General features: G+C 50.7%; 1 protein-coding gene across 4 annotated transcripts in view; it reads right to left on the minus strand.

Annotated features, from left to right (window-relative positions):
- PTPRN2 (protein tyrosine phosphatase receptor type N2) overlaps positions 1-24,936 on the minus strand; it is an 814,681-nt gene that overhangs the window by 560,305 nt on the left and 229,440 nt on the right. For all 4 annotated transcript variants that reach the window (XM_053898672.1, XM_053898673.1, XM_053898671.1 and 1 more), the window contains one exon: positions 21,097-21,210. In XM_053898672.1, coding sequence (XP_053754647.1) covers positions 21,097-21,210 — 114 coding nt within the window. The remainder of the gene's footprint in view (positions 1-21,096; positions 21,211-24,936) is intronic.

Genomic DNA, 24,936 nt, shown 5'->3' on the forward strand with positions numbered 1-24,936 from the left:
AGGCCTCGCCTCCAGCGAACCGTGACCAGACGCCCCTCCTGGACTCCCGCCCGAGTGCCAGCCCGTGCCGTGTCTCCTCCCAACATCCAGCCCCTACACTTGACTCTGAGCAGACGGAGCAGGGGTGGCTCTGGGAAGGCCCGCGTCAACAGGAGGCACAGGCGTTCGCTCCCCCATTGCGTGCGGGTCTTTGCTGTTGCTGCGCTTCCGAGATTCGGTTATTTTGTTCCTCCAAATATCCTCCCCAGCAAAGTTTACTGCACAAAGTGCCTGGAAGAAAGCACCCAACAGTACAATCAGGCGCACCCCTTGAATAAGGGCATCACCCAGAAAATGCACTAAATTAGGATTTAATTGCTAGAAATTACTTTCAATTACTAAAAATTACGACAAATTAGTTGTTGAAAAGACACATTCTTTCACCACCATTAATAATTTAAAATTGCTAATTGCGTGTAATTATGAATAATTTTTGCTCTTTGGTGCCAGGCCCGGGCCTCGGGCACCTACCGGTGCACAGCCTCCAGGCCAGACCCCCAGGAGAGAGGACAGGGGTGGGGCAGCCTCGTGAGAGACCTTCCCTGCAGAAGAGGGGACAAGGCACCAGGATGTCTGCTGTTCTCGGAAGGGCAACCCTGGCTCTCCAGAAAATGCCACTTCGCTTGTCATCCTTCCCTTCACCTTGAAATCCTGGAACGAGCCTCTGCTGGTGTCACCCTTGCAGGTGCTCGTGGTGTCACCGGGCAGTGCCCGTTCCCAGGTGCACCTCCCCTCTTCCCTCTGCACCCGGGCTTTCTTCCTTCCCTGGGGTTCTTTCCCACCTGTAAACCCCTTCCATCTGTGAAGGCACAGCTCCCTCCTGGAGGCCTGGCTGACCACCAGGCCCCAGGATACCCTCCCAGAGGCCTGGTCCCTTCCCCACCTGTGTAGCCATCCCAGGACCTTTCCTCCTAACAAACCCGACCCCCGCTGGCCAAAGTGAAGCTTCCAAAATCCCCACACGAAGCCACTCCTGGAGCTCCAGGGAATCAGTGGATGGAGTGTTTTCACCTGGGAGTTGAGACGCCCTTGGCCACAGCGTCTTTCTGTGAGACCAGAGACAGCGTGGACAGCCAGCTGTGGCGGGACACACGCCACCTGTCGCCCAGCTTGACCCTCTTGAGTCCCCACAAGTAAGGATCACAGCAAGCCTCCAGAGTAGCCCCCTTCCCCACCCCGTCCTTTCTCACGTACACACACACACGTGCACATGAAGACCCTCTCAGGTCCCAAACCTCAATCTTCTGCAGGCTGGACGGGAACGTGCACCTTCACCTACAGTGTCCGTCTACATTTGTTTAAAGACAGAGTGTCAAGGAGGTGGGGCCATGGCTTTGAAAAAGTGCCCTCAGACCATCAGCTGTGCACTGAGGTGCCCCTGACCACTGGATGGGGCCACCGCACGCACCATGAACTTGCCACGGGTCAGAAGGCACAGCTCCGCGCCCGCCCCGACTTGTACCCTTCCCTCCAGGCGCGGCCCAGACCCACAGCTTCGTGTCCACCGCCTGGAGGAACTCAATCTGGTAAATATCGCAGTGGACACCAGCAAGAGAAGAGCGGGTGATGGTGACAGGGTTTGACTGGAGGTACCTGTGCTGTCCCAAGTTTCACCTCACCTCCTTGCCCCTGGACCGGTCAGACCACCCTCACGACACCTTTGCGTGACTTCCCATGACGGTGGTGGCCAGCTCTGGAGCCAGCGGCACACCGGCTGTTACTGCCCGCATGCGGTAGTCTAACAGCCCCTCCTCATCCCGAATGTCCTGTCTCCAAAACTGAATTGGAAAAAAGAAAGAAAGTGATCCACTCCCCACCCCGCCAATGTTTTGCCCTTCCTGGCACCCACATGTCTTGTCCTCCCTGACTCATGGGCAAAGGAGCGCCCAGGCCTCACCACACACCCATTCAAGCCCTGACGGGGGCTCACGCACACACAAGGATAATGGCTGGATGAAGCTGGCTGGGTGGCCGCTTCCTTCACCACAGAGCTGGGCGGAAGCCCCCTGCCCTTCCCTCTCACCCAGCGCTCCTTCTCCGACAAGGAGAAGCTTCAGTGCACCGCAGGCCTTGGATGGCATCCAGCCCGCAACCCTTCCCAGGAAGAGAGCGCCGGAGGGGAAGCACCTGTGTGAGGAGAGCATCCCCTGCACGTTCAGTAAAGTAAAAGGAAGGTTGAATCTCTGCCCGGGTGTTACCCAGAGACAGACGTATGTCACACTCAGAGGCGTCACCCCGCACAACGCTCACCCGGGCGGCCCGAGGAGGCCCTGGGGAGGATGGCGCCCACACCGGCTCCTCGAGCCTCCCCGTGTGGTGATCCCAGAAAAACAAGGGAACATCCTTCCAGAGTGCAATTTCTCACCAACCAAACAGTGGAAACTGAGAGCAGGAACCACCTGCCTCCTACTGGGTGACCTCCCATCTCCTCTGGAAGACAGAGGGCCAAGGTCCAATCACAGCATTGAAAAATAATCAATGTGATGGATAAGCAATACCATACCGCTCACTTCCTGATCTGAGCTGACGTGTGAGCTTGACCTCACTGAGTGTACCCGGCTCTACAACCCTTGGCATGACCTGACTGTTCCACCACGGCTCCTGAACTGCCCAAGATCCTTAAGAACCAATTGTTCTCAAGTGGCTGACCTTGTTTCAGGCTTTGATTTGTTTATCCAATACTTTGTGTACAGACTGCATGAGTACACAGGTGCCATCACAACTAGAACACGGCAGATCTAAATCTGCAGCCTCCCACACGTTTGGTTTTCCCTCCCGTCCCCAACGCCGGGACGCGGACAGAAGCTGGAGCTCTTGTATGCAGAAGCCCAGGCTGAGGGAGGCAGCACTCTCTTAAAACCTGCCAAGTGACAGCTTAAGAAAGCCACTGCTCAGAAGGAGGGGGAGGCCTGCTGTCAGAGGCCCCGGGTGCAACAGGGTCCCCAGGGGCCCACGGTGCTCTGACAGTCTGCCGAGCACGAGACAGGAAGGAGAGGGCAGGACCCAGCTTCCGCCCTCCACCTGGAAATTCAAGATAATCTCATACCCATGAAAACTCCAGTCTTTACACACAAACCGTCTTTATGTATTTAATTGGCCCTCTCTGGGGGATGTTTTTTGAAACTCGGTCTTTGAAGGCCTTTCATTACGGTATTGAGATAAAGGGAGAAAGAGCAGGGTTTATAGAGAGAACAGAGCAGATAAAAAGGGAAGCAGGAGATGAAAGGAGCCTGGAATGACAAAGGAGGAAGAGCGGTGAAGGACGCCCACACGGAGGCTCAGACGCGGCCTTTGGCTTTTTCCACCTTCCTAGATTCTCCAAGCCAGTTCATTAACTTAACAAGAGAAAAATCACAAACCTCTTTCTTTTTGAAGACTATAATATCAATTTTTAAATTTTCCCAAACGTGGAACAATGGAAGTGTTTTCTACAGAGAGAGTTCAAATTAGAGAAACAGAAGCGTACTGGGGGTGAAAGGAGAGACAGGAGGCCAAGACGGCAGGCCAGAGCAGCCACCGTGCCGGCCGGCCTGCGGCCAAGCGTCTGCCAGACCCCGGACAGAGTGCCCAGAAACGCACACACGCTGGTGCAGGGACACAGCCACACTCAGAGCTGTCTATGCACTCTTCATCGCATCTTCTATTTACACCTTTCTGTGGTTTGGAAGCACATAGAACATGAGCGCGCACGCACTCCTAAACACTAAAGTCCAGTGAGAACGCTGGGGTGCATGCGTAATGCTCTTTCACTGAGAGCGGGGTCACCCACAACCCTGGAGGCCGGCAGAGCGGCGAGCACGGGAAGGATAACTTATAAAGCACCACGATGCCCATCATCCCCTGTGATCCCCCTTACTCTTTGAGTCTCCCGATGTGACAGAGGAAGGAGCGGGGAATGGGGGGAACAGGGGGCCCAGCTCTTCTGACCCTGGAGTGCTGGCTCTTCATTCCCCCGCGTACCTCCAAACAGCAACGCAGGAACCAGAACCAGAGCAGTCACCCGGGCACCGCGTCCTTTAGGAGCTGTGTCCCCAGTCTAGGCTCCTGGCAAAGACGGCTCTCCATAAAGGCTTATGAATCAGTAACACATGAAACCAGAGTCAATCCAGGTTTTCTTGAGACGGCCCTGCAGACACATCTTCCCTAACAGGTTCACATGCTAAAGGGGGCAGAGGCCATTTTTCCACACTGGGCCTCCCAGCTCAAAACCCAGCTATCGCCCCCCAGACTTTGTGGCCTCACAGAAACTCACCTCTTGTAAGAAATCTGTCTAGGGTGAGAGGTTCCTCTCTGGATAAGGTTAAGGGGATGCTGCATTCTGAGAAGTGGTTCTGGCCTTTGACTAGGGAGGCCTCAGGATTCCTCCCTAAAAAGCCTTGAGTAAGGTCTGATTGAGCCTGTGAATACAGTCCCTGTCATTAATAATCCGATTACCCTCGGGAGTGGTCCTGTCCTTCTTTAAGAGCGGTGAAACGGAAGAAATTAGACATCTACCCGAGGAAGCCTCAGGATGCATTTTCCGCCTTTTCTAGACAAATTCTCACCTAGCGTGATAAACACATAACCCTAAAAACAAACTGAGTAACCAGTTTTTCTCTGTTGTCTTGAGAAAGTGACTGACTTACCAAAAGTGAGAGGAAACAGGTATATTTTGTATGTGAAATGTAGGGCGAAGAGACGTCTTTGAGAATACAATGTGGGGCTTCAGAGTGAGCTGTGGGGCAGAGAGCGGATCTGGGGGGTAGAGAGCAAAAGCCTTGGGCGGTGTACGAGGACTTCCTAAGGCTCACTGGCCACGTCTGTAAAGCTGAGATAATGATGCTTATTTTGGAAGATGTTTTGAGTATTAGATGCGGTGACACAGGTGACTAGCTCCACAGCCACAACACAGACTGTCAGCGTCTTTCTCCCCTGTCTCCAGCAGCAGGGCCTTCACCTGTTCAGAGGAAAGTGCACTGAAATGTAGAAATGGGGGACACGCAGTCCGTTGAGGGGCACGTTCAACTATATACACAAAAGAAACCACAGTGGCACATGTCGCTTATGATTTTATATTCACCACAAGACACCAAGCGAGCATCTCAGGCAGCACCCACAGCAGGAAAGCAAGTCCCCATTCAGGAAAATTAAGAGTCATCTCAAGCCGGTCACCCAGACTCCGAGGCAAGAGGAGAGCAACGGCTGAGTGTGGAGACCAGCTTCCCCCCCATCTCCGTCCCCCGCGGGCCCAGGACAGTCATGGGCAGCACCGCGGCCCACAGCGTGGCTGGTTACCGGTCTCCCCAGCCTCGCAAAGCCGCGGCCCACGGCCCAGCAGTCTCCCTGATGCCCACGAAAGCAGAAACCGTGAGGAACGTGGACCCAAACGCCTCCACACGCCTACCTAGAACCGTCCTCATCTCTGGTTCCACGTCATAGAGGAGCAAACACATGCCTACTGTAAAAAACGGCATTTTCTTCAAAATGATTGTGTTCTGCTTGTAAAACATTTTTTTAGTTTAAGGAAATGAAAAGCAGGTCATAAGTTAATCAATTACATGCTTAAAATCTGCTTCAAAGAGACGATCCATGCTGACGTTGAGGTCACCGTATCTCCACTACAGACATTCTCGGATTCTCCCCCAGGACACGGACACACACGTACACGCCATTTATCGGTATTCATGGGTGTGTCCAACGCACACTGTTCACGTGTGTGAGCCACGTGTAAGCTGAACCCACATGGCTCAGTAATGGCTACGTTTTAAATGAGTAACAATAACAAACAGCCAACAACTTTAGCACTTCCTGCACAACTGCACAACTCCACGGTGCCAATGGGGACGCTGAGGCACGGACAGCTAGCTGCACCGGATCCCGCCCACATCACGCTGGCAGCAAGGGAAAGACTAGGGACTTGAATTCAGGCCCATGCCCTTGATCACTAAAACTACAGATGGTACTGAAAATCATTACAAACAGTCTACACATTTCCTCATGACCACATGGGACAACTCGGAGCTCGTGACTACTCTACTTAAACTCGTAGATCTTTCTCACTGCCCCTCCTCTCTATTCCCCTGAGGACTTTCCCTTACACCCCCTTAATGTTCACTTATTCCCGGCCTCTCCCTGCACACACACACCTCCACAGGAGCTCACGTGCCATCCTGCTGCTCTGCCAGAATATTCCTGACCAGGCAGGAAAAGGCTATGCGTCTGCAGACATGAATAATTTTGAAAACTTCCACTGCATATGTACACATACGGCAATACCGCATCGGCGAGAACAGGAGGGTGTAAACATGCAACCCATTCTGATACACCTCATGTGCATCTTGTGTCCCTAACCCGCCGTCTGTGCACGTTACCACGGCGGCCTCCTCAGCCCACAGGCCGCCGTTACCCCGCACTGAAATAACCAGAGGGCGACAACGCCCCCCCAGCGAGTGCTAGCCATCTCGGTATTGCCTGCCCTGCTCTCAATTTTACTTTTGTTCTGATTTTTACCATTTGTACCCGGTTTCGTTTGCTCTCGGCTGAATATGTGAGCTATTCCCAGCGGCCTGGTGAAACTCCCCAGCCGCTGTGCACAACCCGCCATCACGCCCCTGCCAGGGCTGTGTGGGGAGAAGGGCACTGGGGACCCCATGGGGCCAAACGAGAAGGGCACTGGGGAGTCTTCTGCTAGGCAAACATGTCCACACTGAAGGGCAGGACGATTGTGGTGAAACGAGAAACTCCAAGGGCCAAAGGTCACTTCTTAATAAAAGGTGGCAAGAAAAAGTAGCCAGTGGCTGACTGCCATGCACCTCCTGGACAGCAGGGGCAAAGCCCAGTCGGTTCCTGACCTCCCCATGGGCCCCGCAGGAAGCAGAGCGAGAGCCTCACTCCCCTCCACCATCCAGAGCCGGTTCTGAGAGGGAGGCCGCCTGCTCGTTGGCAGGTGCCTTCCTGGCCCTTCCTTCCATCCTCGGGGCTCCTCCCCAAGAGCTGGCCCTGTCTCCACTTTTTCTCCTCCTGTGGCCTGTCATTCCCTCCCCACCACACACCACAGTGGCCTCTCCATTCAGCTGCAGGATGTGAAGAGGGGCTTCACGCCCCTGTCGGGGTGAGTGGAATGCTGACACCCACGTCAGCAATGGGGCACTAGCTCCACACCTTGTTTCCTGTCTTTGTATAACACTGGCCCTCGGGCGGGTGGAGACGGTGAAGAACTCCAGCTCTGAGCCTGGGAGTTACAGCCAACAAGGCTGGATTCACCCTGGCCTCCGAAGGACACTGAATATTCACCTTGGAGGCCGGAGGTCAGCCTGCAGTGCTATCTACTACATGAAACGAGCTAAACGGAACCAGTTCCTGGTGTTCAGGGAAACGGTGAGCACGAACATGCATTTGTGACAATCGGAGAAGCCCACTTTGACCCTTAAATGCTCTGTCTAGTGAGCCCGTTTCACTTTGCTCGATGGAGCACCGGACCATTCTGTTACCGACTCCTGTGATAACCCATCCTCGTGTCTAGTAACAGCGGGAACGTTCCATAAATGGTGGCTGACTGGATGTGGGAATACCTGTGAAGCAGGTGGGGAAAGTGGCGTCTGATTCCCAAGGACTGAAGGATAAGGTCTGGGACTCCTGGCCAGGAGCGGGGCTTGTTGACCCAGGAGCAGGAGGCATGTCCAGGTCGAGGGGAGGTGGGGTATTCAGTGCCACAAGGAGAGAGAGAGGCTCATCTTCACTCTGTTCCATTGGGTCATGCCAGTAGCAGGTTCCACTTGTGTGGCATTCTAGAATTCTCTAACTGCAGCTCCCAGTGTCAGCCCCTGAGCTCCAACACAACTTTCTCTAGAGTGGCTCTAGCTCTGTTACTAGGTATCATCGATGGCATCTGTCTTCGTGCTCGAGAATTTAGACAAAGTCGTGGTACGGAACCACAATTCCTTGAGGGGAGTGTATTCGTTTTTGTTTTGCTTTATTTTTATTCTCTGTTTAAGGTCTAGGAGCCCCTCTAGTTTTGGTGGAAAATTTTGGTTTTGGTTGGTTTCAAATGTTTTCCCAAAGGCGTTTATCCACCTGCCTCTGTCTTGAAACGTGAGGTTCGCTGCGTGTCCTGTGGCAAGAACACAGCCCAGAACGGCCGAGAACGTCAGCGCCACTGCTGCCTGGTGTGTGGCTCCTGCCTTGTAACAACTCTTTAGAGGACTAATAACAGTATTGAAAACACGTACCAATGTTCCTGACCCTATACTTCCATTCCTGACTTCAAATAAAAGTGACTGCTTCATACAGCTTTGACGTTTACTCATATGACTGACTGACATCCCCAGAACCCTACAAAATCACAAGAAAGTTTTAACTCAAGAAGAGAGAGATGAAGGAGGGAAAGAAAGAAGAGGATGATAAAAACTATTTCCAAAATGAGAGGTCCAGGATCCATTTGTAATTATCTGCCCACCTGAGTCTAAAGACTTTTATTCGATAAGACAGGTAGTACACAAACCCGTAATGTGAACAGAAGCTTGATTGGCCCCGTGACCTACACAGCTTTGAGTGAGGTTTCATTCTAAATTCCAGCCCAAAAAAAGGACCTGCCCCCCACCCCCACCTTCCTGCTTCTTTCAGAAATGCAAAGAAATGCAAGGTGTTCTGTGCCATCTGGGAAGCGTCCAGGTCTCGCAGGCCTCAACTGCTCTCCTGCAGGTACACCTAACTCTCCCGAGGGAGAAGACTCTGGCACATCGGAAATGAAGCCTCCAGGAAGCAATGATGGTCCCCGCTCCAGAGTGCAAGGTGCTCAAAAGCAGGTGCCAGCCAGCCTCCGGATGTGGCAACCTAAATCAAGCCTTCAGCTTTTCAAGTTTTAAAAGGGATGAAGTCTACCTGACTTCACACTTAAAATTAAAAGGCAAAATCTGTAGTTCACATGAGAAAAAAATGCAAGCTTTTACAGTGTTCAAAGTTAAGAAACCTACCTTTTAATCACAGGGGTAGTATATATTGTGCCAACATTTCTTGACATGTAAGCATCTTCTAAAAGACAACAATTCGATTCTCAAATGCATATAAAGAATGACTTTGGTTTGCCCCCTAAGTGACAAGTCTTAGTTTTCATTTCCCGTTCCCATATTTGTAGTCTTTCATGTAAATTAAAGGTTCACTCTGGTGTCAGCTAAGTGCATCCCAGCTCGAGAAGACAGAGTTCTGTTTTCTGCCTCTATCCTGCCTTGAGAATCAGTCATGCGATGGTCTGCCGTCAGTTCCTGAAAGAAATGTGTCTAGATGAGCCACGGGAGGCGTGCCACTCAACAGGACAGGGGAGGCGGACTGGAGTGGAGAATCAGCGGAGGAACTGGTGAGGGGGGTGATTCCAGCGGAGGAAGGAGGGGAGAAGCCCAAGGCTGAAGGGACGCAGAGCTTGGCGGCTTCCACTTCCCTCCGTGTGATTTGCTCGACTTGCCGAGAGCTGGGATGTGTGTCCACTAAACCCTGCCTCACTTTGCACTTCACCACACTTGCACCAAACTTCCACACTTCCACGGGTGTTTGCTGTATCTGGTGCCAGTTATCAAACCATCATCTTGCAGCTCTCTTCTGCACACTATCAGATCCCATGGCTGACGTGACTCGATAGTTACATACACGGAAAGATCAATTTGTGTCAGTCTAAACCCTCTCGGCCCATCCTCTTATGACCAGCTGTCTGCCCTTTTGAGGCCGCTGGCAGGGCAGTGTGTAGCAGGTGGGCACGGAGGCTCCGGGGCCCCCAGGCCCCTGGTGCTCCCGGGAGGGTGGTAGCTTCCTGGACACGACACTGAGAGCCGGGCACAGGCAGTGAGATGGCCAGAGGGTCCAGTGAGTGTGGCCAGAAGTCCCTGTCCTTGGCCAGAAGTTCTGAAAGTCCTTGAATATCATAGAAAATATGACATCCTTTCCCCCAAAGACATATATTTCCTAGTCATTCTGTTCCTTAAGAGATAATGGTGAAAATGCAGTGTGCAGAGTAAGACTGATTCTCTCAGAATGGAGTTCTTAGAGGAACAGACACAAACTATGCCGTTTCTGGTATCACGGCTCTGAGGAGCTGTGGAAAAATAAAGCTTTAAAATTGATCGTATTTGCTGTTCTAAACTACAGGACTATTTTCTCCTAATTTCGGACCGATCAACATTTAGAAGAGTTAGAACTAACTCTTTGGCTTTCATGTGTCTGTCCTGATGTCAATAATCTGGAAACCAATTCTGAAATGTACCAGGGGAGCTCTTTGTTCAAAGGAAATGTGCCAAGAATGCTTTAGGAGGGTAGAGAGGCCCCCTCTGCGACATGAATGACGTTGCTAGTCCGCTCATTTCATACCATGTTTCCTTGTAGTTCGGCAACCCTCAGCCCACACACTGCAAGCCCACTTTGACTATTCTTTCTCTTTCTTTGGAGAGAAAATGTTTGTCGCAGAAAGGGTTCTCCTTTAATTAAGACCTCTCGTCTCTCCTTCGATTGCAAAACTCACCAGCGAGAAGGGGTGCTTTTGAGCCAAGGAGGAGATGTTACAAGCAAATACGGACTTGGAAAGAAAATGCGGTTCAGGTGGATTCTTAGCAAACAGAAGGTGATGGTCAACGTCTAGTCACACAAAGGCTTTTGCAAAGTTTGGGCTGCGATGTGTACATACTGCATGTGCCAGGTTCAAAGTCACACAAGCTCTGTGACCACGTATTTCCACAGCTGTGTGCCCTCATCGCTGCATATGGCTCGTGCTATGTTTGGGAGAGCGCCACGAGAGACACTTTGTGAACAGCGTGGATACCCCACTATGGATATAGACAATGCTCACTGAATTTACAAAACCAACTTTTTGAAAATGTAGGTATGCGACTTTTTACGTATACGACAGGCGTATTCAAGTGTTCTAAAGCATTCTGCATCACTCTTATGGTTTATAGTTCTTTTTAATTGCCTTTTCACATTCCTTAGAACAAGGCTGTTGATGGTATTCTCTCGTGATGTTTAAACTCCGCTTATCTGTAGTGATGCTCCCTTTTCCCAAGTGTTGTGTATTTATTCCTTTGCAGTACTGTTGTTGGCCAAACAGAAGTCTCTCTGGTTTATAAGTCTTTTCAAAGAACTGGGTTTTTCGTTTGTTCTTGCTGTTTTCATTATTTCTTTTTCACTACTCCTTATTTTCTGCTCTTTTCTTCATTAGTCCCTTCTTAAACTGCCTTGTGTTTACACTGTTGGCTTTTCTATTATTTACCGTGTCACAAAATGGTTCATGCATACAAAAAGGAATAAAACCATCTGATAAACGGACTGCACTCACCACTGTCTTACGTAAGACACACACGTACAACGCTGCATCGGAGCCCCCTGCCCCCGACTGCGGCTCACTCTGCCTGACTCCAGAGGTGACCACTATCCTCACGTTGTGTTCGACGTCCTGTATTCCCCGCTCCACGTGCACTGTGTGAGTTCTCCTAACCAGGAGACAGTACAGTCCTCCTCTTTCATGTTCACGGTCTCAGACTCTGCATATTCTGTACGACCTCGCTTTATTTATTTGCTCAACATGTTTGTGAGACGCAGGCATGTTGATACACGTGCCGCCAGTTTGTTGACCCTGGTTACATATAGCGTTGAATCTCTTCCTGGCTAATGGAGGTTTAGCTCACTTCCATTGGTTTTCATTACCACAGATGTAGCAATGCCTATTACAGACGGAGCACAGATACACAATCTGGAGTCCATAACCAGAAGTGGAGAGCTGTGATTTGGATATTCACTTAACCCATTTTTTTGTTGCCAAAACAGCTTCCAAAATGGTTGGAATTTTGGAATTTTCAATTTGCCCCAGACTCAAGTCAATACTTGGGAATGTCGTATTCTTTCATTTTTGCCACCTTATAGTTAATGAAATAACCTCTTGTGATTTTAACTTCCATTTTTCTAATTTCTTGTGAGGCTGAGCGGGCTGTATTTCTCACCAATTCATGAGCACTCTTTATGTTCTGGGCCTGAGGTGTGACTGCTGCCCTGCCTACCGACCCCCTCGTGGCCTCTCCACCCCCTCCAATCACCACTCACCCTCAGTGGCCCCTCCACCGGGTTCCCACCACGTGTGAATGTCCAACTGTATATAATGAAAATCCTGAGAAGGACAAGCGTCATCACTGTGACCGTACGTGCCCTCCACGTGCACCTCTCCGTCTCTCCGCCCCACAGCACGAATCTGCCTGGAACTCGGAGGGGCAGTGGGCCTCAGCTGGACCTCAGCAAGAAGGAATGACTCCAATTTCCAGGAGCATAAGGGGGTTTCCTAACAAGGGAAGACAGGTAAGTGGAGATTGACTGCAAGCAAAGAGAATGACCGAGGAAGAATATGAAGGAAGCAAAGCTAGGCTTACGTGTCCCACTGCACAGAGCATCTTGGCATAGCAGGGGACATAACGCAGAGCCCACAGCCCACCCCTGTGCAGAAGGCCATCACATCTGGAGATCACTGCAGCCCATATTGGTGTTCTGTTCCATTCCATAGCATTAGATGATTTCTTTTCATTCTCTTTTAAGGAATTATAAAACTGTGTTAGAGTTTGTTTTTTTTTTTTTTAACTTTGCTTTTTTGCTTTTGGTTTTGACATACAGCTCAATACAACAGGAGACTCTTGCCAAGAAATAAATCCATAGTTGTTTTCATGACAGCAAATTATGTGCCAACGAGTGACATTTAAATGCTGAATTTTAATGGCTTGTCAGAAGAAGTGAAATGTATTTTTTAAAAATTTAATACACAAGAGAACAATGAGGAGCGTTCTTCTTGTAGGACACAAGAATGGTAAATAGAAAGTGAACACGTTTTTTTCCTTGATGTACATATTTACGTTGGAAAAGAAAGTTGCACAATTAAAGCCCGTTTTCCCTTCTTTCTTCATGAGGAAGTCTCCTGAACGGCGGTGCAAGCAGCTGTCAATGAGACCAGCAACCATATGGCCAAGAAGCAGCCTTGATGGACGGAAACATACAACCTGCCGTACTTCAAATGCAGCTACCTGGAGAGAATGGTTTTAAGGGACTCCGAAGAAGCTCCCTTCCCCAAAACCATCTCCTATCAGGCTAACCAAGTTCAGTACACCAGCAGGATCAGAGGTTCTTTTCCTAGAGTAAGACATACACTCCCAACACCTCCAGGATGTTATTATGGTATTGAGCTTTGCATGACCAAGGTGAAAAACCCAAAACATCCAAAGGACAAGTGAGGAAGAAACTAGATAACAGACTGAAAATATCTGAGAAAAAGTTCTGGACTGCATGGCACTGTTGGAAACAAGTGTCAGATGGAGGACCCCAAAGTGGTGTGGACACATACATGTGTTCATGTGTTTGTGTGTGTGTGTGAGTTTCTGTGTGTGCTCATGTGTGTGCACATGTGTACGTATTTGTGTGTGCACTCAGTCGTGTGTGTGAATGGACATGTGTGTGCTTGCGTGTGCTCAAGCATGTGTGTACATGGATGTGTGTGAGTGCATGTGTGTGAACGTGCGTGTTTGTGTGTGTCCTCACGTGTGAATATACATGGGTGTGTGCATGTGTATGTGCGTGGTAGTGTGTGTGCTCACGTGTGTGAGTGTACATGGATGTGTGCGAGTGCATGTGTGTGTGATCACGCATGTGTGTGTACATGGGCATGCATGTGAGTGCATGCATGTGCATTTGTGTGTGTGCTTGTGTGTGTGCATGTACTCACACGTGTGCATGTGTGAGCTCACATGTGGAAGTGTGGAAGTATATGTGCGTGGTTGTGTGTGCTCACACGTATGTGGACATGTATGTGTGTTTGTGTGCTCACATATGTGTGTACACAGACATGTGCATGTGTATGTGCATGTTTGTGTGTGCTCACATGTGTGTATGTACATGGATGTGTATGCATGTGCATGCTCGTGCATGGGCGTGTATGTGTGTGCTTGTGTGTTCACGTGTGTGCATGTACATGGATGTGTGCGTGTGTATGTGTGTGTGCTCGCACATGTGTGTGCACATGGATGTGTGCGTGTGAGTGTATGTGTGTGGGTGAATGTGCATGTTTGTGTGCTCACATGTGTGCATGTACTCACACGTGTGCATGTGTGTGTGCTCATGCGTGTGCATGTACATGGACATGTGTGCGTGCTTGTGTGTGCTCACACGTGTGTGTACGTGGGCATGTATGTGCATGCTTGTATGTGCTCATGTGTGTGTGTGTACGTGGACATGTATTGCATGCTTCTGTGTGTGCTCACATGTTGACGTGTGTGTGCTCATGTGTGTGTGTGCTCATGTGTGTACATATACACATAGGTGCTTGTGCATGCACTCACATGTGTGTACACGGACATGGGCATGTGTGTGTTTGTGTGTGCTCACACGTGTGTGTACGTGGACATGTATGTGCTCGTGTGCGTGTGTGTACGTGGACATGTATTACATGCTTCTGTGTGTGCTCACACGTGAACATGTGTGTGCTCATGTGTGTACCTATACACATACGTGCTTGTGCATGCGCTCACATATGTGTGTACACGGACATGTGCATGTGCGTGTTTGTGTGTGCTCACACGTGTGCATGGACGTGTATGTGCGTGTTTGTGTATGCTCATGTGTGCGCTTCTGTGTGCTCACATGTGTGTGTGTACATGGATGTGTGCATGTGTGTACATGTGTTGATGGGAGTGAAGGTACTGCAGCCCACACCCAGAGGGGCAGCCATACTGTCCAGAATCAAAATATGCCAAAATCACCCAACTGTAAACTTAGCAGCTGAGGTAACATGAGTCTTCCCTGCCTGTGGCAGGGCCAGCAGCACGAGCCCTCAGACGCGGTTACAGGCGCAGGGCTGAGACACACCAAAGGGCCCTCCGGTCTTAGTGTTTCTCCCGTGCTTACTGAAGACACAGATTCCCAGGTCCTGCTCCACAGTCCTTGTTGGAACCACTGGAACGGGCCCAGGAATCTGCCTGTTCCAAGTTTTGAGGATGAGTTTTCCTAGCCTGAGAAAGCCAACAGCCCCAGGAAAGAAAGGTCACGGATCACAGATCAGGGGGCAAAGGGCACCCTGGAAAGCAGTCCCAGGGCAGAGCCGAGCTAGGAGGCTCAGCTGTGCGGCCACAGCACTTGTGTCCTGTTGTCTGTGATGCAGCTGAGCTGACCCTCGGCAAAGCCTGTGGCAGGCTGGGACTCAGGGAGGGGGACTGCTTGCACCATGTGGCCGGCGTGACCCCCTGGCTCCAAGAAGAGGCCCTTATCTTTGAGAATGTGCACCAGAGACACGGGGGCAGTAAGAGCTCATCCCAGGGCTCACGGTCAGAAAGATCGGCTGTATACGGGCCGTGTGCTGAGGGGGCAAGCACGGAGAGAGGTGGGGAAGAGAAGAGCCACTCCCACCTCCCTCAGGGAGGCTACTCTTGTCCACGTCCAGAGTCGCAGGCCATGGCTGGTGTGGGGCCGAGATGAGGCCAGGAGTGCCCAGTCACAGGAAAGGTCAGACCCAAAAGGGGGCCATTGTAAGTACAAGCTATTTGAAGGGTACATCCATGAGCCTCTCCATCACTTTAACGTGCCCTCTTGTGACTAAGCAGCAAACAGCCATCAGCAGCAGAGGTGACCCCCCAAGACAGAACCCCACACCTACCAGACATCTCCCAGCTTGGGTGGGAAGCACCAGGTGGCTCCCAAGAGACTCACACAGCCTGCTCCAGGACCAGCCAGTGGGAATTAACTTAGAGCTGGGGGTGGGGGGCGGTTTCTAGAGCAAGATGGATGTCACAGGGCAGGACTAAGTGTCATAGGGCAAGAGTGGGTGTCCTAGGGTAGAACCAAGTGATCTAGGGCAGGACTTGGTGACCTAGGACAGGACTGGGTGTCCTAGGGCAGGGCCAGGTGATCTAGGGCAGGACCAGGTGATCCAGGGCAGGGCAAAGTGATTTAGGACAGGACCCAGTGATCTAAGACAGGACCAGGTGACCTAGGACAGAACTTGGTATCCTAGGGCAAGACCGAGTGATCTAGGACAGGACTGGGTGTCCTTGGGCAGGACCAGGTGATCTAGGGCAGGACCGGGTGACCTAGGACAGAACTGGTGACCCAGGGCAGGACTGGGTGTCTTAGGGCAGGACCAGGTGATCTAGGGCAGGACTGGGTGATCTAGAACAGGATTGGGTGACCTAGAGGAGGACTGGGTAGAGCAAGCAAGATGCCGTTAAGTAGGCAAATGGATAAATAAACAGTCGTACCTCCGGAGAGTGGAATATTATTCAGCATTAAAAAGAAATGAGCTATCAAGTCATGAAAATAGAGGTACACGGAGGAACCTTAAATGCATATCACTAAGTGAAAGAAGCCAGTCTGAAAAGGCCTATATATTGTATAAGTCTAACTCCATGAAATTCTGGAAAAGGCAAAACCACGGGAGACAGTAAAAAGATACGTGGTCGGATGATTAGGGGGAGAGATGAACGGGACACACTGAAGACTTTTAGGGCAGTGAAAGTACCCTGTATGATTGTGTAGGGATGGACACATGTCATTGTACATCTGTGCAAACCCATGGAGTGGACCAAAAAAAGTTACCATTAATGTAAACTATGGGCGTTAGTTAATTACAATGTATCAGTATTAACTCATCAACTGCAACTAATATGCCATATCAAGCCAAGATGTTAATAACAGAGAAATCTTTGGGGAGGTGGGGATAAGGGAGTATGTACAAAGTGTCAAGACTTTCTCTGCTCAACCTTTATGTAAATCTAACATTCTCTAAGAAATAAAATCTATGAATTAAAAACCTTATTTGCCTTTATGCTTAACCACTCCACAAAGTACTGCTCCTGTGTCTCAGACTCACTCTGAGCACTAAACCTGCAGTGTAACCTTGTGTGACTGCAGCGATGCCATCGGAATGCCCAGCTTCACAGGGTCTTTAGGGCATTATTTGGGAGGGACGGAACACTGGAAACTGGGAAAGAGATACATGGGCAGGTCCTAAGGAAGTTGGGACACTGAACCCCTCCGTTCCACCAACCTTTCTTTGCCAGAAGAAGCCCTCCTTCCCCTCCTGCTAAAGAGGCTAACCCTGTCTGAAGAACGTGTCTGAGCCACCGAGGTGGTTGCCCTACGTGGTCCTGCTGAGCCTTCCCCAGACACACCGTCACCACCTCTCACTGCATCTGGACCTACACCTGGACTTAAGTCCCAGCAGGCCCCAGGGTGGGGAGGCAGAGAGAGAGAGAGAGAGAGAGAGAGAGAGATGCCCTCAAAGAACAGCATGATCTTGCCAATTTACCAACAGAAACCTGGGCAACACATGTGGGAATGGCTCTTAAGTATGTGAGATCAAGATGGAATGAATAGAAATTGGACCAGGCTAAATGTATTGATATGGGCCACTAAGCGCAGATTCTCCAACCAATGTTTTAGACTAGGGGGCTGGAAATAGCTTTAACAGTTTCCACCAACGGTTGACATAAACAGGCATCCGAAGGGGGTGTCCATATGAAATGACGTGGAGATGCCAGAATTTCCTTGTTATATCACAAAGAGGCAAGTGTCTGAGGCTTATGGAAATTGGGACACTGGAGTGGATTGCCATGTAAGACCTGCCAATGACCTCAGGAGGGTCGAGAGGATATGCCTTTCCCCAAGACTATGAGAGATGAGTTTAGAAGAGTGCCCCAGCGCCCTTGAAGAGCTCTGTGCTGATGCCCCCTCAGGTCAGAAAGTACCGTGGGAGAGCTCTCCTCAACCTGGGATCCCTAAGTGCAGAGGGGACGACGGGATCTTGAGGTGGCAAGGGCCAAGGGGGCGCATGGAAGAGCTAAGGACAGATGGATGTGGTCACCACAAAGCAGCGAGCAGAAGACCGTTGTCACTGATTAGGTGAGCAGACTGCTCCTACCACTGGAATAGACAGACGGAAGGCCTCCAAGAGCCTTAGGGACCTGCATAAGCAGGAAAGTTCCGGATCTACAGAACTGAGGTCTGGCTTGAATCACCAACACAGAGTCACAGCCCTTCAAACAACTTCCAGACTTGGCACAATCCCAGGTCATAGAGTAGAGCCCCAGGAATGAAGCTGCAGGGTTGGGGCAGAGTCCCTGAAGGGTACACGAGTTGGCAATTCATACAGTGATTCCTTCTCCTAGCCTTCCCCAGAGGGACCTGCGTCCTTGTGCCAGGATGAGTGTGTACCAAGGGAAAAGGAGATAATGAGAGTCTTCAGTGGCTATCAAACACTGACTCTGAACTGACGCTAATAGCAGAAAAACCCAAACGTCACTGTGGCCCCCCAGTCAGAGCAGGGGCTTACAGAGGCCAGGTGATCGCACTCACTCTGTCGTCATTCCCCCAGCTCTGGAGTGGACACACTCAGGGGCTGGCGGGTCCCCCACACTGAGTCCCTGACTGGCAGATCCAGGGCTATTCTGGTGGGAGAGGCCCGAGGACAGCCTCTGGATATAAAACCTTGTACCAAAAGCGATACGGCCTCCCTGGAGGGCATGGTTAGTGGGAGATTAGTGCCACCGTCAAGGACTTGAAGGATGCAGGGGAGGTGACTGACACCACGCCCCTTTCAACTCTCCTGCTTGGCCTGTGCCCAGAGAGGTGGATTGTGGGAAAGGACAGTGGATTATCATGAACTTAACCTGGTGGTCACTCCAAGTGGTGCTGCTGTTGCAAATGTGGTCCCGCTGATGGAGGAGTCAGCACAGCCAGCACAGCCATGGTGCCCGCGACGCAGCTGTTAGTCTGGTGACCGCTGTCTCTACACCCATACTTCAGACCAAAAGAAGCTGTCTGCTCTCACCTGCTGAGGTCAGCAACATGCCTGCACTGTGCTATATCACAGGTGTAGCAACCCTCCAGCCCCCTGTCACACCTGCACTGTGCTATATCACAGGTGTCCCAACCCCCCAACCACTGTCATTATCTGGTCCACCGGGGCCTTACTTAGTTCTGTCCACAGAGCATCATGCATGGGACGTCAGTAAATTTAGAAATTATGCTGATTGGACCTAATAGGGAAGAAGTAGCAACTACCCACATATGTGGCTAAGACACCTGCACACCAGACTCGGATGCTGCTTGGCCCTTCGGAAGGCCCCAGAGGCAAATCACAGAGAAGACCCTTAGGGCTTGGGAGCACACACACACATCTCTGCAGATAACTACTCTCCTTTCGAGAAACTGCTTTTGGCTGCTACTATACCTTAGTCAAGAATGAACGCTTGGCCACAGGCCACCGAGCTACCACACAATTCGGTCACTATGAGCTAAGCGTTGTATGACCACAGCCGTCTTCCAGCTCACACACGTTGTTGGCCCTCTGTCCACTCACTCGGATCTGTAAGCAGCTGCCAGCAACTGCCCTTTCCCCCAGGGTCCCATTCAGCTTCTGGGAACTGCGCACATTCGGCATCCTGACGAGGGGCTGACTTTCGCAGGACACCTCATCACCAAGGTCAGGGCCACGAGAACGGTCATGGGCTCCTGTCCGCCCTCGTCCGCGACCTCTCATCTCACACCCACGGTCCCTTCCCACTGCCTGGCCTGCAGATTCAGGCTCCAGACCAAAGACAGCAGTCTGGTAGACGTGCTCCATCACCGCCCACGACTGCGCACGACCAACTCCCTGTAACTGATCGCGCACGCGGTCTCCTCGCGGTTCTGCTTCCCTGCCTGAACCTGGGACAGTTAGTGTCCTGGGGAGAAAGGGTGCCACAGTCCAATGGCTTGGAGCGAATGAATGAATGTAATTCTTTACTGCAGAACTTTCCGGCACGTTCACGAACCAGCATACATCACGAACATTCAAAAGGAGGAAAGGAGCAAGTAATGTTTCCCAAACCTACTGGACCACAGACTTTTTTCTTGATGGAGCCACTGATAAGCTCTGTGGGATATGATGTAGAAAGAACGTATGGACTCAGGTCCATGTTCCTCTCCTGGTCCCTCCTTCCAGGCCTCGGCCCCCAGCAGGGCCATTTTAGGTCCTGACCACGAGACATGCGAATTTCACCCTCCAGGAGCTTCACCCTGACCCTCACCTGACACCAAGGTGTTGTGTTCGCAAGTGGGCCTCCTGTCCAGGCTCCGAGGGCACAGGAAACAGGGCTTTACTGCCGTAGTAGGAACAGGGCATAGTAATGCTAAGCATGCGGATGCAGCTTCCCCCTCTACTTCAAAAATTATATACATAATATAAATTACGTATGTGATAATTATGTGTATAATAATATCTGAGTTATTGTAATTATTTTTACTCTGAAGTTAGCTAACATACAGCGTGGTCTTGGCTTCAGGAGTAGAACCCGGTGATTCATCACTTACATACGACAGCCAGCGCTCATCCCAACACGTGCCCTCCTCAAGGCGCATCACCCATCTAGCCCATCCCCCCACCCTCCTCTCGCCAGCACCCCTCAGTTTGTGCTCCGTATTTAAGAGTCTCTTAGGGTTTACCTCCCCCTCTGTTTTTATCTTATTTTTCCTTCCCTTCCCGTATGATCACCTAAGTTTCTCAAATTCCACATATGAGTGAAATCTTATGATATGCGTCTTTCTCTGTCTACCTGACTTATTTCACTTAGCATATTTTTAAAACTATCTTCTTAGCACCCCTGTGAAGTAAACAGGTAACAGGAAGCTCCTGTATAACAAAAACTTGCATGATGACAGTATTTAGAGGCAAACTGACTTTCTGGGGGTTGATCAGTGGCTGGCTTGCACGTGGCTGAGGGGGGCTGGTCCCAGGCCCGGCGTCTCTGCTCACGTGACCTGTAGGTGTCTCTCCTACTCTCTGAAGCACTGTCAAACTGCTGTGGTTCCTGGACGCCCGGCAGCATCTCGGGCCACCTCTAGCCCACGAAGGGAACCCCCACTGGAAACTTCTAGGAGTAAGGCTGCCTGCTCCTAGCCCTCTTCTATCTCAGCACTGGTTCCCCCGACCTAAGAGGCCCATGATCTTTAAGGAGAAGCAAAGCACCTGCTGAATGCTGGGTGCAAAGGCAGCTCGGGCCAGCAGCCCAGGACAGGACAGTTTGGCCCACACCTGCCTACCTGTTCGGGAGAGCTTCTGCAAGGTGGCTGCCAGGTGCTGCAGAACCGCCGGTGACACTTCATAGCGGTGTGTGTCTACTGCTGGAACCTTCTGGCACCTTCCAAACACTCCATCTGTGAGAAAAGGGAAGCAGAGAAGAAAAAGTGACATTTCATTTTCAGAGAGAAGAAAGGCATTACACACATCCTTGCAATATATTCTAATTATGCACTGTGGTGAGGCTTTGGAACACGGCTTTAGAAAGTCATCAAAACACTATCATAAGTCAGAAGCACTTGGAAAGTAATGGTTTATTTAAATAGAAGAGCATGATAAAAAACACAATTCCAAAGGTATAGAGAAAAGGACGTGAATTCAGAGTAGCTGGCATTTTCTATTCTACTTCCTCATCCCTTCCCCCCTCGCCACCCCCGCCACTCACTTTTTGTAATTTCCTGCCCCTGGCTTTCACCTTTCTGACTTGAAGCTTTGCTTCTGACAGTCCTGTGACAAAAAAGCCAGTAGTACTCAGGATCGGTTTTCCAGATGAGAAACAGAACACCCAGGAAGTATAAATATGAATTTGTGGAAGCCTGAGGATCGTGGAAGTACCTGCCACGCAGGCTGGCAAACGGGGGCAGATGCGGGAACGGCAGTGAGGCTGCTCAAGGTGCTTCCAGAACAAGAGAGACTAACGGGGACAATTTATCTAGTCTGTTCCATCTGTCTAAAATGACACACTCTGCTCATCAACATCTTTTCAAACCACACCCTCCAGTTAATTTAGGCCCCAGTTAGTCTTTATTCGGCAAATTGTTCACTTTGAAATAAGCTTCCTGTAGGGGGTTCAAACATCCAAATTACTGTCCTTCGTACACACAAAAGACTAATTCAAGGGCCAGGCGGCCATCTGCAGCTTCAGGCCCGGATGGAGGGGGAAACACTTCTCTTATTGTTCACAACAGTCTCACTGCACGAAGTGTAGCCGAGGAAAAGCCTTCAAGTGCAACAAGTTTAATCGGCAGAGACACGTTCGCCCAGTGCCAGGCTGACTCAGTGATTACGGGTCTGATGTCCCATATGTGCTTAAGATGGATGGCGCTGTGTGATCGGCAGAAAATCATCCAAAGCATGGAAAGCATGTCGTGGATTTCTATGGGACTTTGCACAGCAGGGGACACGGCCGGCACAGCTGCTCATTCCGGGCACACCACGGCCATGCAGAAAAGTCAGACCCTTCTGCCGGCCCCGCCCCCCGCACAGGGCTCTCCTGGGCACCTCTGCCGGTCACCTCTGTGGGTCACCTCGGCCGTGCGGAGCTCTGCCGGTCGCCTCCACCCTATGGCACCGCCCCTCTGTCCGAGCGACTCCCTTAACACAACGGCCATCTCCGGCCACAGTGATTCCCAGTCACAGTTCTCTTGGAGGGAGGGTCTCATCTCCCTGCCACTCCCCAGTGAGACAGGCAATCTGCTCCACGTGAACACAGACAGCAAGTGTCCCCGTTCTTTTGATTTTGCCTTGTGCGAAGAACCCTGTGCCTGCGGATGGCGTGTTCATGTGGGGAAGGACGAGGGGGCAGGGAGGAGAAGGAGGCTAAGAGAAAAGCTGAGAACTCTCTAGAATGTACCTGAAACTCTCATTTTACTTTGCAAATGGAGTATCTCGAAAGTAGAATTGTAACATGTAGAGACTGGAAGGAGCATGAAGATGGGCTGACCCCACATTTTACAGTTGAGCGTCGTGACCTGCTGAGGTCCTCATCAGTGAAAAATGGCCAAAGACGTTTCCTATCTATTTTGGAACATCCCAAGTCAATTAATTCCCTCTGCAGTATAAACGGCTTCACCCTTGAAAGTTGGTTTGTGCCACACAACGTGGTAAATACATTTTTGGAAAAATAATTATTGGATTTTCTTGAAATCTCTCTCTCAACTATATACTTAAAACACATATATATAATATAATACATAGTATTTTTGTGCTTTTAAAATTAGGTTTAGTTTTAGCTAGTAATTTGGTTTTAATGATTTAAATGTTGAAACTAAACCAACCATTGATTCTCTTTGCCCCTAGACTACAGCCTTGCTGATGAGGCAGGACAGAACTTTCCCCGGTACATTTCTTTAAACTTTATCCTTTAAATAAACTTTATTTTTTAAAGCAGTTTTAGGTTCACAGCAAAGTTGAAGGGCAGGTACAGAGAGTCCCCATATACCTCCTGCCCTCACGTATGCAAACCAACAGCCCCCAGCCTGAGTGGTACATTTGCCACAACCAATGAGCCTACAGTGATGCCTCTTTATCACCCAAAGGCTGTAGTTCACATCAGGGTCATTCTCGGTGTTGTGCACCGATGGGTTTGGGCAAAAGCACAGTGGCACGTGCTCACCATTATAGTGTCACGCAGGGTAGTGTCACTGCCCTGAAAATCCTCTGTGCTCCCCCTGTTCACCCCTCCACGCCTCTCACCCCTGGCAACCACTGACCATTTTACGGTCTCCAAAGTTGTGTCTTTTCCAGAATGGCATATACAGTTGACCCTTGAACCACACTGGTGTGAACTCTATAGGTCCACTTTTATACACAGATTTATTTTTAGCTACACGGTACTGTGCAGACACACGTGTTGGTGTGTGTACATATGTGCATCTACATGTGTGTATACTGTGTGTGCTTGCGTCCACGTGTATGTGTTTGCATGTGCGTCTACAAGTGTTACGTGCACATCCCTTTGCATGTGTGTTGTGTGCACGTGACATGTGTGCTGTGTGTATGTGCATACACGTATACACATAGACAGCCCTGCCATTTGTCTAGCGGCCACACTGTGTGAGAACCCAAGGATACAGCCATTCCAACATCATAAATTCATCTAGGAAACAGATATGTTAATACCTCCCTACCAGAAACCTGATTTCCTTATTTATTTCTCAGTAAACAACTTCACTACCTTTTTCTCTGTTTCCTCTGGATGACTGTGTGTACACTCTCATCCACACCTTCTCCTAATTTCCAGCCCCGTAATGCTGTGCATCTGTGGTGCCCTCCCCATCCTAAGGAGTGGATTCCGTCCCTGCCCACACTGCTCGGCCTCATCCTCCAACCTCAGGAAACGCACGCCCTGCTCTGATGTCCCCCCTGCTGGACAGGTGGGATAGCGGTGGGACACTCTTCTAGGGCAGAAGTGGACACGCAAACTACTCACTTGTAACTGTGGTACAGGCTACAGAGGGACATGCTTCGGGGCGGCACAAAGATGGGGCACTGACCTCATCCGACACATAAAGACCCCAGGAAAGTAGCAGCCGGTTGGGCTCCAACATTTACAGAAAGGGGCTGCCTACCTAGGGCTGGCAGGGACATCTAGGAGGGGAGCAGGCTCTGTGGAGGACAGAAAGCGTCCGGTCGCTAGAGCTCTGGGACCAAGGCACTGAGCTCCCAGATGCGGAGCGAGTCAGAGGTGCGTGCAGAGCCTGAGGGCACGGAGAGTTTCAGCCCTCCTCCAGGAGCTGCTGGCACCTTCCAGGCAGGTTTTGCATTTTGCCAGGAGCCAAGGGGTGAGCTGCCTGTCCAGGGGAGGGTGGCTCAGCGAGGAGGGCCACCATAGAAGTAAGAGAGCAGGACAGATCCACAGCCCTTTCAGAGGTGAACCCGTAGGACACCAATGCCACCCAACTGTAGGCCAGACCCTTCCACGAGTCCACGGCACAGAAAGCCTCTGGGGTTCAAGGAAATATTCCGAGGGACAGCCCATAGAACATGTGTTTTTCCAAAGCAGAAACAAAGCTGTCTTGCTGCCAGCTGGGAGAGGTGACCCAATGGCCCCCAATCAAGTGACACTGCATCCTTCCGTGGGG

This window comes from Panthera pardus, unplaced genomic scaffold (genome assembly GCF_024362965.1).
Source record: "Panthera pardus isolate Hobbes unplaced genomic scaffold, ASM2436296v1 HiC_scaffold_9, whole genome shotgun sequence".
NCBI classification, from domain to species: Eukaryota; Metazoa; Chordata; class Mammalia; order Carnivora; family Felidae; genus Panthera; species Panthera pardus.